The sequence below is a fragment of the Sycon ciliatum genome, chromosome 10 (genome assembly GCF_964019385.1).
Source record: "Sycon ciliatum chromosome 10, ocSycCili1.1, whole genome shotgun sequence".
Lineage (NCBI taxonomy): Eukaryota > Metazoa > Porifera > Calcarea > Leucosolenida > Sycettidae > Sycon > Sycon ciliatum.
The window spans coordinates 8,806,198-8,819,790 of NC_088652.1; the positions used below are offsets into that span (position 1 = coordinate 8,806,198).

At 49.1% G+C, this 13,593-nt stretch overlaps 2 protein-coding genes across 4 annotated transcripts; one reads left to right on the top strand and one right to left on the bottom strand.

The window, feature by feature from the left end:
* Positions 1-1,177: 1,177 nt before the first annotated feature.
* LOC135825748 (uncharacterized) lies at positions 1,178-11,662 on the bottom strand. Of its 3 annotated transcripts, none has more exons than XM_065338369.1 (4): positions 7,568-11,662; positions 5,958-6,393; positions 4,860-4,931; positions 1,178-1,973 (listed from the first exon to the last, which is right to left on the bottom strand). In XM_065338369.1, exon 1 carries the CDS (start codon positions 11,404-11,406, stop codon positions 8,554-8,556), a length of 2,853 nt encoding a protein of 950 aa, XP_065194441.1. In that variant the 5' UTR covers positions 11,407-11,662; the 3' UTR covers positions 1,178-1,973; positions 4,860-4,931; positions 5,958-6,393; positions 7,568-8,553. The 3 variants fall into 3 exon arrangements, with proteins under 3 accessions (XP_065194441.1, XP_065194440.1, XP_065194442.1); XM_065338368.1 differs by having other exon boundaries at positions 5,958-6,461; XM_065338370.1 differs by lacking the exon at positions 5,958-6,393.
* On the top strand, positions 7,591-8,316 carry LOC135826611 (antifreeze protein Maxi-like). The gene has a single exon (XM_065339216.1). It carries the CDS (start codon positions 7,591-7,593, stop codon positions 8,314-8,316), a length of 726 nt encoding a protein of 241 aa, XP_065195288.1.
* Positions 11,663-13,593: the final 1,931 nt, after the last annotated feature.

Genomic DNA, 13,593 nt, shown 5'->3' on the forward strand with positions numbered 1-13,593 from the left:
AGTGAGAATCTTTACCTTTGGTACACGTAAACTAGTCAATTTTGGGAAATCGTTATATATGCGCCTCGTTAGAATAATGGCTTTTACAGTAGTACGTATGCGAAGTGTATCGGGGGATGCATGCAGGGCGATAGTGCGGATTCGAATTATGTCTTTAACAAAAATAGGAGAAATGAAAAATTTACTATGCTTTTTTTGCCTAGGTCATCAAGGCAAAAAAGCATAGCGTAGGGCTCTGAGCTTCCAAGCTCTCTCGTTAGCGGGCGTGTTGATCACAGTAATAATGACAGGAGTCACAGGATCAATGCAAATAGTAACTTCAACGTACTTGTATTGCATTGATAGCTCCACCCCCCCCCCTCCCCCTCCCCTCCCCGCCCTATAATCGGTGATTCAGAGATACGGTGGTGGCCCTCTCTTAAAATTCCAACTGGGGATGCGTTCACAGCACACACGGAGAGACCTGGTGCCTATGCTCTACCCTAGTGCTGAGTCGGGTATCGGGTTCGGGTAGTTTTCCACGGGCAGCACGGGTACCCTACCGGGTAATGTCTCCATGGTAACACCACAATGCACCGCTTCCCTTACACACTGGGTAGACATGGGGAGTATTACATGAATTTGTACACGTGAACCCTACATGATGTCATCTGCGACTTGGGGTTTTCGGGTACTATTCTGTACCCGTCTACCCGAGGTCCTCACGGGTAGCAGGGGACCCGACTACCCGTGCACACCCCTACTCTACCCATCCCATACAATGATCCCCCCCCCTCCATTCAGAAAGCAGACACTTATGGGCAGATGAGACGACATCATGCCTTGATACTGATGCAGCTATCATCACACCATAGCCATAGTCAAGTCCATGCAGTCACGAGGCAGCAGAATAACCATTGTTGAGCTATGCCAGGCATAGCAATTGGCTGTGGAATCACACAGCACCGTTCCGTACCTCACAAGGCCGGTGACCACCACGGTCGCATACGAGATTATGACACAGACGGCACCGACAGACACATGCACACACACACACACACACACACACACACACACACACACACACACACACACACACACACACATGCACACATGCACGCATGCACAACAACACATACCACCAGCACAAGCACAAGCAGTGAGGTAACCAACATATCACTTACAGACAGGCACACACTGAAAAAGAGCAGCGTACACTGCATCTAACAGTAACACCATTGACCTAACGCACAGAGAATTGTGACGTTGCTAAGAATTGAAAAAAATATTGCTCAGATTTCACTGGAGGCATAAAAACATGGTGGTTCCAACAAAGAGCGGACCATCCACGAATATGAGAAATCAAGCTTTGAAGAGAGAAACCAAACTGAAGTAGAACATTTAATTACCTAAGAATCTGGGAGAAATGATCATGCCCGATGTGTCAAAAGAACACAAGGCTGAAAAGACTCAAAACACCGAAGAACGCATGGAAACATTTATCATCTTGGAAGGAGGAGGCAATGCAAATAGTCGTGATCGAATCACATTTCTAAGAGTCGTTCAAAAGTTTTACTCAACACTCCCGTCGTCAGATTATGTGTTATGTTGAGAGTACAAGAAGTCAAAAGAATGCCCAACCAAGTACAGGCACTTTTACAGGTAATTCAAAAAGAATGCAACTCAATCAAGAATGTTTCAAATATTCCAGGAATGTTATCAAGCAAATAACCTTCAGGTGGAATGCATTAAAAAATGGGCGCGTAAGTAGCTATACCCAGGCCAACGGAAGAAAATGTGAGTTAGTGAGGATAAGTACAGGGTGCATACAGGCCAGCTGGAAACGGTTTTAGAAGGAGGCAATGTACCGGAGGAGGTACCTAGTACATCTCTGGTAGCGAGGCGACTCGCGAATTTGCAAACATTTGCAGGAACTAAACCGATGTCAATTCCGCTGATCGGGAACAGCAACTGCCGCGGTTGCAGACACTGGTCTGTGAAGCAGAGGAGAACATATCAAGAGAACACGGACAAGGACAAGAACATCACAGGACAAGAAAACGGGAATGAGAAGAAAATCAATCACAAGACATTCAGAACTGGCATAGCAAGTTAAGCAACCCATACTTGAGCCAATGCAGGAGAAGTGAAAACGCTCATAGACACCCCTTACACTTCACAACAAAACACCCCCCCCCCTCCCCCCCCCCCCCACACACACACAAATATTATCCCCCATTTTGGGTGCAACACACGAGTTCACCTGCACCATCGTGAATTCCGTCAGAACACAACGGACTACAGCTACTGCCGTGGACATGGAAATCCGGTCGAATAGACGGGGCCGGCGTCCTCAGTGCGTACAGAACGCTTCATGCACTAGTGGTGATGTTGATCGCATGCGTACTCCAGGCTCCAGGGCCGGCATGCTGGAGCCCCTTGACCTGCGACTAGATTCCCACGTCCAAGACAGTAGTTTACTCCAGTGGACAACGCTCAGGGAACACGATAAGATTTCGAAATTGCTCTGACACAATGTCCTGCCACTTCTGGAACCGGTCGGACATGGCCGGACACTGTGATTTTTTTGCAAGTCTGGTACTCATAATTATTGTCTTCACTAATTTCACACACGACACCACTGCATAATGCACACATAGTCACATACATGTACATGCTACATCACACTGCGGTATTGCTGGTCACATCAAGTATGACCATCACACAGGTCTCAAGTATTGCAGGGGCGTAGGAGGGGTTTTGGAAGTGGTACGACCGAAGGTCGGTGCGGCCGAAGGCCGTGTTGGAGGGGGGTCGGGGGGACCTCCCCCGGGAAAATTTTGTAAAAAAGACACAAAATCCTGCGTTCTGGGAACTTCTGGCGCAGTGTGCAGTCGAGTCGAGTACAGTAGTGACTACATTTTTGTAGTGTCAGTACTCAGTACGACTGCAGATGCATAACAGATCTACGAAGAGTCTAGAAAAAAGGTCAAAGTCTGATGCGCATATGCATCGATGGATCCTGATTTTTTTTTTATTACGGTTTTGCACGTTCCGGATGGACCACACTTTTCGAAAAGTGGTACGGCCATGGTCGTACCAGTCGTAGCGGGTGCTACGCCCCTGTATTGTAACACTGATTCAAATCGCTGTGCGTTTTGCAGCAAGCATAGTAACTGTGATATGAGCGTGCAGTGTTTCTGCACATTTTGGATTTGAGCTGGTTTTTCAGCGGCAGATCAAAGACATTTATTTTTACGCAGTCGACAAAAGACAAAGCGGGCACCTGCTTGCCCATTCTAATTTCTTGTTGCCTGCTCCAAGCTCCAACAACATGTCACTACTCGAGTTGGCTGAAGGCTGCCATCTTTGCAAACACGATGTGCTCTTTGAACAGCACGTAGTTTCTACGCGACGTTGAATTTCTGACTAACTGTCGCTGCTGCTTGCACAGCGCCTGTTCAACAAGAGCGTAATTGACTGGATTTGCAGAATACTGCTCCCTTCGATAGAGGCATACCGCAAGCTGGCACATTTCTGACGCCTTGTTTCCCTGGAGCACGGACGTTTTCAATATTTCGGATTGTACAAGCGCCTCGCGAAATAGTTCCTATTGTAGCGAGAAAGCGAAGAACATATTTCATTTCAAAACTCCTTCTTGATCGTTTGCTACGCTCAAACTGAAGCTACACTGAAGTGGACAGCTCCCTGTTATGCTGTAAAACCCTATTGTCACAGGTTGCTGCTCCGACTTCGTGAGACTTCTTCCCAGGCAGAGCGCCATTGTCTTCAGCCGTTCTCTTTCCCAACGACGCTATTTTTTGTGAATTTTTATTGGACAGATTGTCCGTTCAAGAAAAAAAGCGCCGGATTCGAATCGAAAATGGTCGGGAAATGTCCGATGTCCGACCGTTATCGTGTCCCCCGACGCTAGATACCGTATTTCCCCGAAAATAAGTCGCTCCTTTTTACACTAAACATCAAGGGCAAAGAAGGGGCCGGATGCGACTTACAATCGAGTCTGACATCCTACGTATATGCATGTATTGAAACAATGTGGCTCAAACCTCAAAGTGGGCGTGGGACATATAATCGAGTGCGCTTTACAATCCGGGAAATACGGTACCTGAGACAAGAGCTTGTACTGGGCATTGTTAACATACGTGGAAATCTCCACTGGATGTACATGATGGTATGGGACATATACGTGACACCCAAGGCCAGGCATGGTCCATCAGATCAGGATATAGGACTCCAGACCTAGGTGTAAGCACTTTCATGCAGTGTGAACGCCACACGGAGCAGATATCGTGTGAGGCTGCTCATAATTATGCTATTGCTTAATTGTTCGATGTGCCCAAGCAATGCGCCCCCCCCCCCACCTCCCCTCCACTCCCATTCATTACGCTGACACAGATATACGCAATAAAGGTCACTATATTCCAACGATGCAAGACATGCATACTGCATCACGAGACGATGTCACACGCCTTTGGCAAACCTTAGTTGTGATCAACTCTGACTCAGCAGTGCTAGTGATGCTTACACTCTGCTGCTATCACAGCTTATAACAAAAATAGGGGTTAGCAAGGAAGAAGGACAAGGAAGAGAGAGAGAGAGAGAGAGAGAGAGAGAGAGAGAGAGAGAGAGAGAGAGAGAGAGAGAGAGAGAGAGAGAGAGAGAGAGAGAGAGAGAGAGAGAGAGAGAGAGAGAGAGAGAGAGAGAGAGAGAGAGAGAGAGAGAGAGAGAGAGAGAGAGAGAGAGAGAGAGAGAGAGAGAGAGAGAGAGAGAGAGAGAGAGGGAGAGAGAGAAAGAGACATGGAGCAGTAGAGAAGCACACAAGAAGACAAACATCCAAAGAGAAATAATATGTCTCTTACCATGCTTTGCAACAATGGAAAACACGTGTCAACGCATATGACCAGCTCTCATTGACAACACAGGAATACAGCCTGCAGATGAGAACAATAATAGTAGGAGAAATAAGCAGAAGAAAAATCTTTGGAAACCGAACAAAACTATTGTTCTCCCCACCCTTTCTCTCTTCCCATGAAAATCGTTCCTTGACACACCATCACATGGAGCTGTGAGCACAATGACTCTTCCAAATGACAAGCAGGAAACACAATGAAGAGTCACACAAGAGTTATTTATTTATTTTATTTTATTCCAAGCAATACATGGCTGGGGTAGCCAATGACCACTTTGCGTGGCGACTGCAGGGTTTTATAGCTACACAAGTGTTACGCAGTTCTGTCTCCGGTACAGGGCGAGTACAAAGACTGGTGTACGGTGGCTTGTAGCATACTGAAGTATACCCGGAATTCCACGGTAACGTGTTTCCACCCCTCAAACTCTCTCGGCACTAGGATGCTCTCAGGATCGGCCACGGCATGTAAGTGCTGCTAAAGTGGTGCTTACATTATCAAATTACCATGGATACCCCTGGCACCGCACTCCTGATACCGTTATAAAAATAAAAAATAGCCCCGAACTAGAAACTTCCAGTATGGTACTCTCCGGAGTATAAGCCGCACTGGAGTATAAGCCACACTGGAGCATAAGCCACACTGGAGTATAAGCCACACTGGAGTATAAGCCACACTGGAGTATAAGCAACACTGGAGTATAAGCCACACACGGCTGTTTCGCGGCCACCACTTAACAATATGGCGGCCTTTGCCCAGGTTTACGGTGAAATTCAAAAATATTCTGAAAACTGAAAAAGATTTCAAGATCCTGTGGGATTCACGCGAAAACTGTGCTTTGTCAAGGTAACAAACACCGCGATCGGGACAAGGATTCAAACTTTCGAAGTCGCACAACAAAAGTGTTCAGCTTCGACAACAACAAACAAGGAAAAAAAGGAAGGAGAAGGTAGACAGCCATGCACAGCAGGTTTTTGCTGGACGACGTCTCTTCCTGTTGTCACTACAGAGCTCAAATAGGAGACAGCAGTACCGTTGTTATTTTCTTACCTGGATCAGGGCTGAAACGGCCAAGCTGCTGCGTCCAGGGCCTGAGGATCACTGCTCGAGCTCGGACGCCTTGCGTTTTCTTGATGCCGTGGCGGGACGAACAGCGTCATGTTGCGGCAATGTCCCGACGAGATGTTGCTGGCACATTGCTGTGAGGCGCTGCAAAGTCCCAGGAATGGCGTTATAATCGAAGCTCAGCCTGTTGAATCTGGCGTGAATTGACTCGCTGCCCTGCTCGGCGAGTAGACCCAGACCGACTCCAAATTTCCTGGTGAACGGGACTGTGTGCTCCTCCAAGAGATGTAGTTTCGGAGTTATGTTGCCGAGCTGCCGGATGATAATGGATTCTCTGCATTTCTGAAGAAACAGCTGGATGCAGTCAGCCAGCTTTGAGATGTCGGCCTCTGACATGCTGTTGCAATGGCTGAAACGGTGGCTGCAGTCGGCATATCCCAAAAACAATCCATGGTACCGCTGCTGCAAAATTTCTGCATCAGCAACGAGCTGAAAATCGCGAAAAAAAACAGCCGTGCACACTGGAGTATAAGCCCCATGCAGATATTTTTGTCAAGAAATACAGACATCTACCCTATTTTATTATTGTTAAAAATGTTGATCATCAATATACACGATGATAATCATGCACTCCTATCCCCCCCCCCCTATCACCCCCCCCCCCCCCCCCCCGCTTCACAATGATGTATACAGCATATGTTTGCACAATGCTTTGGAATGTAGTTCTTCGCTTGTTGTCCTCCTTGCTAGTTGTGAATAAACTCTGTCTGGCACCACACCCAACACCATACTCGCCAACCCAGCCGAAACAAATCCCTTAGTCACACACCCAGTTTCCCTTAACTTTCTCTCATTTCCCTTATTTTCCTGGTTTTTGCCAAATTGTGGCCATTTTTCTTTTTTTTGGGACAACTTTTGATTATCTTGCGTATGTTTCCGAATTTTTTTGGCAATGTTTTTCTTTCTTTTTATTCATTTCTAATCCATTGCTCATTGTGGGACCAAAACCAGAGTTTCTTTAAATTATTGTTAGATCGCCCCTACATGTGTGATTCTGTGAAATGCAGGGCCGCATGTGCCCTTGTCACACCACAAAACAACATTTTTATGAACACTCATGATTCAGTGCCAATACCGGTAGTTTTTCGATCAAAGTCAAAAAGCCGGTATGCCGGTAGTGACCGTAGTTTCCCGGTATAATACCGGGAAAACCGGTATGGTTGGCAAGTATGCAACAAATGGGAAATCTCCCCCCCCCCCCCCCACGCAATATGTGGTGCAATAAAGGCTGTTTCGCCCAACTTCGCTAGACACACCACATTACTAAAAAAAACTTGAGACTGGATAAAATTTATAATTGTGACAGAGCAGTGCTAGTAATGCCCACACTCTGCTGCTATCACAGCTCATAAGAAACGTAAGGAATAGGAAAGAAGAAGGTGGAGGAAGAAGAAGAGGAGGAGGAGGAGGAGGAGGAGGAGGAGGAGAGAGAGAGATAGAATGGAGGGGGGGCAGGGAAGCGAACATGCACATGCACGCACACACATACACACACACACACACACACACACACACACACACACAATGTTTCTTACCATGCTATGCAACAGTGGCAAACATGTCGCCCCTGCTGCTGAGGCCGCTGCTGCCACCGCCACCGCTACTACCACCGCTATCACCCGATGCAGCTGCAGCTGCTGATGCTGCCACTGCCACCACCGCTGCTACTGCCGCTGCTACTGCTGTTGTTGCCGCTGCTGCTGCCACCACCACTGCTGCTGCCACCACCGCTGCTGCTGCCACCACCGCTGCTACTGCTGCCGGTGCTACCGCCACTGCTGAAGCTGCCGCTCCCGATGCTACCGCTGCTGCCGCTGCTGCTGCCGCTGCTGCTGCTGCCGCTGCTGCTGATGCCGCTGATGCTGCCGCTGCTAATGCTGCCGCTGCTACTGCCGCTGATGGTGCCGATACTGATGCTGATAATGCCCCTGCTGTTGCTGCCGGTGCTACCGCCACTGCTGAAGCTGCCGCTCCCAATGCTACCGCCGCTGCTGCTGCTGCCGCTGCTACTGCCGGTGCTACCGCCACTGCTGAAGTTGCCGCTCCAGATGCTGCTGCTGCCGCTGCTGCTGCTCCCGCCACCGCCACTACCGGTACTACCGATGCTGCTACCGCTGCCGCCGCCACTACTGCTAATGATAATAATGTTGCTGCTGCTGCTCCTGCTTCTGCCGTTGCTACCGATGATGATGCTACTGCTGCCGCCGCCGCTAATGATAATAATGCTGTATCTGCTGATGCTGCTGATGCTAGGAATACCTGTGACTTCCATGTGCAATTCTGACGGGCCCGGTTGCTTTCGCTGCTGGCTGGAACTATGGCCGTCGCTGGCTGGGACTGCCATGGCTTCTGGCTAGGGTTTCTTTGGTTGCTACCTGGGGTTGCCATGGTTGCTACCTAGGGTTGTCATGGCTGCTATTGGGGTTTACTGCAGCTGCTGGCTGGGTTGATATGGTTTGTACAAGACTGTACACATGATATCGGATATAGCAAGTATCCTCCACCTTGGCTATGGGTATTCTTAGCATCTGACCCAGCCCGATAGTCGTGACTTGAAATACCGCAAAAAATAATTCAGGCGTGGTGGAGCCATGTACCCTCTCAAGATGTCCTGCACTGCACTGTATTTGGATACATCTGTATCCTCATAGACGCTCAATAGGAGCGTAATTAATGACTTGTGCTCACTGATGGCATGTAGCAACATGGACAGTTGTTCAGCTGCCAATGGATCAACTACAATGAGCGACACCTGAAGCTCGCGTAAGGCGTTCCATTTGGAGGACAAGTTACATGCTAGCGTAGGTAAGAAGTGGGATTGCAGAGGTTCTGAAAACCGCAGTTTGAGGAGGTGATGTGAATTGCCCAAAGCTTCATAGATAAGCTGCACATCATCACTTTTGAAGTGAGAGCAGTTAAGCAGCTCTAGTGACTGCAGGTGGGGAACATCCGCCAGTGCATCAGCCAGTAGTGAAGCAGGGCTGTGGCCGCCGTCTCTGCTCGTGGATACCGACCCAGTGCTGGTATCCTGTGCCAGCTGCGGACTGACTGGGTCCGAGGGCACGGTGCTAACACCAAGGTGACATCTACGCATAAAGACATTTCTCATGTTGTGCTTGGATGAAGTGATGATGGACGTGATCTTCTCCCACTGCCAAGCACATGTACAACTGCCAACTTCTAAATCAGCAATGGCGGTAAGCTGAGGCAGGCCATCAATCAATGAGCAGGGAGAATCCGGCTGGAAGTCTATATCCAAACGGTGCACACTGGATGGGTGCTGCGCAAGAGCCAAATTGTACGCACGTACAATAGCCGGATGACCACCGAAATCAATCTGGGCAAAGTTGCTCTCCAGTGCTGCAGCAATACTTGATATACAATAGTCACTGCTGTTTCCATGGTGACGGGCATATTCAGCATAACATAGCACAGAAAGATCTAAGCGAGACCGGTCAACAAAGGCAATCTTTTTGTGATAGTGAGGCAGTGCTGATGGCAAGTCAACGAGCGTAAACGCAGTTATAGTCGCTGCAAGGTCAGATTTCCCCATATAGTTGAGAGCAGTGGCAATTGAAGTACGAGTGGAATCTGGGCAAATCTCTACCCACGTGAGAAGCAATGTTTTCAGGAACTCTTCATTGCTAGCAAGCCGGCCATTCTTGCACCTCTTTTCCACCAGTCGTGAGCCGCTACCACCATCAAGGGCTTCAAAGAGCAGCTCTTCGGAGAGACGGCGGACGTCGTGGTCGTTCAAATCGCAACACAGTGCCTCCAGCATATCCAGGGGGAAAACTTGTGTAGCTGATGAATGGAGTAAGTCATCATCTTCGTTGTCGCTGTCAAGACGCGACTCGACATATTTCCGATTCGCCCAAGAATATGACGCGACATGTTCCCGTGTAAGCAATCCATTGATCAAGCACTCGGCTTTCTCCACATCCAGCTGGGCTGTCAACAGCATCCAAAAAGTTCTCAAATGTCCAGTTGTCGGACCGAGGGCCTTCACATCTTGCACAACTCTTCGTAACGAAGTTGCACGTCTGACGCCTACATAGCGAGCCGACAGGGATTCTTGCATTGTCAGGTGACTGAACATCCACAGTTTGCTGTCCTCCCTTGTTGTCGTGTCCGCTAGCACCAGCAACCCGAGTGCCTTGGCCTCTGTAGCGATAGAGTGCTGCACCAAGTCGGCGTCCGTGAAAATCAGCCGCTGTTTCTCCAGCATGGAAAATGCCACGGCTCCAAGATCCAGGACAAGGTCACGGACGGCGGAAGGGATCTCACTCCAGGAAGCATACACCTCACCGGTGTGTCGCTCGGCCACCTGGATGATCATCATGTCAAAGATATCCGTGATGCAGCGAGGCAGCGTGCCATTGCGGCAATGGAACAGTTTGCACGTCTGCATTGCCAGGAATGGCGTTGCCATCATGCTGCCCAGGTGTGGGTCATCGCGTACTGCCGCTACAAGGGCTGCTGCTTCCTCTGGTGCTTTCAGCACCTTCCCGATGTAATCCTCTACATCGTCTTGCCGGAAACCTACAAGCTCCACGCGCCTGTCGAACTGCTTTTTACTACTCAGGCTCAGCACGTCGACACAGGGACGGGATGTCACCACCAGGCGGATACCATCCAGCTGTTCGCCGTTGATTACACCACAAACAAAGCCACTGCACTCGCTAACACGTGTCTCGTCTAGGCCATCTAGCAGAACACATACACGATGCGGATTCTGGCGAACAAAGTCATCGATCACCCTACGCTCTTCACCAGAAAATTCTCCCAGCTCTTCCACACCAAACAGAGCACACACACTCTTCGCTTTCCTTACCTCCTTGTGACGTAGCTTTCTCGACAGCACAAGGTCAAACTGGTTCCACATCTCTTTCATTGCCCATTTGTACGGCGCCACTTTCGTAAACACGAACGTCTTTCCACAACCGGCACTCGCAACCACCAGTATGCGGTATGTCCGCCCACCGCTGCAGAATACCACCTCCTGCCGTTCTTCCAGATTGAACAGATTCTCCAGTGAGATGTTCTCCAAGCTTTCTGCAGCCCGAGTGAACACATGTTCAACACGCCACATGTCCTCGCTCGAATCAAACCTAGGATTCTCAAACTCCTGCCTCAGATCTGGTCTGGACAAAATAATCAGGTTCACATGCACGTCCGCTACTCCGGGTTCGGCAACACCGCTATCTACCATGCCTTCACCTAGATCGGCTGTTGCGCCACGATAGCGATGCACGAGCAAATCTTTCAGTCTGCGCACAGCTTCGGGCAAGCTCCCATCGGTCTCTGGATCCTGACAGTCGCCTGCTACATGGGCGCTGTCTGTCGTGGAGCCAGTATGGTCCCTGGACGCCATTGCTATTTCTGCTAGTAGAAGTGATACTGATAGAAAAACTCTTAGCTGAACTCCTCGGATCTAGCGCTACTTCCACCTCAGAATCCTTTGGCTTTACTCGTTGCTCTTGTTTTTTGTTTTTCACCCGAGTCATGCGCATACAAGCGTTCGTAAGTAGATGGTCAAGGATCTTGCACACAACACAACCAAAGATTGAGCATCCGGATATCGATCCGCTTTTTACGTGTTCATTTCCGGTAGCCTTGCACAAGCTACTCTGTACTTCAACTATTTTTCAAGTGACAAGTGCCATGTAGACCTACTTGTAATAGACCCTTTGCACAATAAGCGAGAGGGGTCGAGACGGGGCATGCTGTGCACGCGCTGCACACTTTGCATGCAACCAGCATGCGTGGTTTGCTGCAGGACGTGATCAAGTTTCCTGTGACAGGCTGTGTTTTCACGGTCCCGACGCGATGTTCATGTATGTACTCCGCAGCCTTTTTTCATTTGAAGTTAGTTTTTTTAGTTCTGAAGGAAGAAGTTCCGAAACGCTTTCCAAGGACCACTGTTGGGTTCTTGTTTGCAGCAACCGTCATCCCTAACGTTAGTCTAAGGAACCCACTTGTCTTTCCATGCGTTCCCTGGTGATGCTGGTATTCCACACTCTAGAATCCTGGCTATCTGGCGAGAAGAGGGCCGCAGTGCTGCGATATCGTTCCCAGTGTTGTGCTCGGAACACTTTATCCATGACGACTTTCACCCGACCTTGCTTTTGCGAAGATATGGAACGCCCTGCCAAGAGACTCTGGAGCTTGAGAAAAAGGCATGACCCATCCCTGTCTTCGCTATTGGAAGATCGACGGCTTGCTGGCGCTGCTCGAGCTGTTGATGTTGAAGTGGAGAGAGACGCAGCCTCATCGTTCAGGTGTGCGGAGAAAGTCATCTGAGTTCGAGCTGTGGCTGTGTGCACGATATGACAGACTTTCACATTATGCACATAGCCACCAAAGTAAAACTCATGGACACTATCCACGGGCCTGTTCACTTGTACTACTCCATCAGCTCCCTCTTCACTGTCGTCGGCGACTTGCCCCTGCGTTGGAGACAAGCAAGCATTCTGTGGCACTCACTCTGGGAAACAGAGGTTCATCACTCATCCACTGGGACGCATGAAATGTTGGGCATGATGAGGGTACACTCGAGGAAGTGGTGCCCTTCTTAGTTCTAGGTGCATCAGGGTTCTGCATAGAGAAGTATTCTCTACATCGACAGGGGAGAGAAGGGAGAGAAAAGAAAAATAAATTTCAATCTACAGTAATCCGAAATATCCACTGAATGCGAAAAACTTACCTCTCCAACAACTCCTTCTTTTTCCAGACAGATACGCACTCTCATTCAGCAGAAAACTGTTCAGTTCCTTCACAGACCATTCTTCATTTGACAGTTCGTCCACGGGTTCCACAGCCATTGATGGCAAACCACTCGACACTCTCTCCTCCATCTCCAAAATGGAAAAATACAGTGTTCAACAACTCAACAACTGATACTCAGCACAAAAATCGAAGAGGATGCCCCGTCTCGGATCACGTGACCGTTATTGTGCAAAGGGTCTATTGTACAGACAGTTGTATGATTGTAGAAGTGCCATGTACAGGTCCTCCCTCATTAGGGGCCGTCCGTAAAGATCGATGTTTTTTTAGAGACGATATTGGTGCGTCTGGGGGGGAGGGGGTTTGAGCCATGTGCGTCTTTTCGAGCATCAGAAAAATATCGATGTAAATATCTGAAGTTTCGCCGATCCCTGCACGCGGACGTCTAAATGGCTATACAAGAAATGTGAAACCAGCTTCCGTTCGCGGAGCTAAAACTCGCGACACAAGAACAAAATCAAAAAGTGGAAGCTGTACGCCCATGGCGAATTTCAAGAGCAAAAGAATGAGCTATTGATTGTGGAAATCGGCCGAACGATGCCTGCGGGAGACCTTTTTCAAGACGTAGAGGCAGTGCGAACAAACACGGACGAACTCCACAAGAGTTTCCAGTCTTCACTGTCTGAACAAGGATTCGAAAAAATTCAAGCCCGAGCGTAGCCGCTTTGGCTACACCAGTACACGATGGCTGAGCACTGCAGCGCCAACCCGGTTCGCTCCCCCCAGGCGATGCAGCTATTGCGTGAGTGCGGCGGGATTTTCACGCCTACACCGG

Coding starts and splice junctions, on each gene's coding strand:
- LOC135826611 (XM_065339216.1), top strand. CDS start 7,591: ATGTCGCCCCTGCTGCTGAGGCCGCTGCTGCCACCGCCACCGCTACTA.
- LOC135825748 (XM_065338370.1), bottom strand. CDS start 11,406: ATGGCGTCCAGGGACCATACTGGCTCCACGACAGACAGCGCCCATGTA.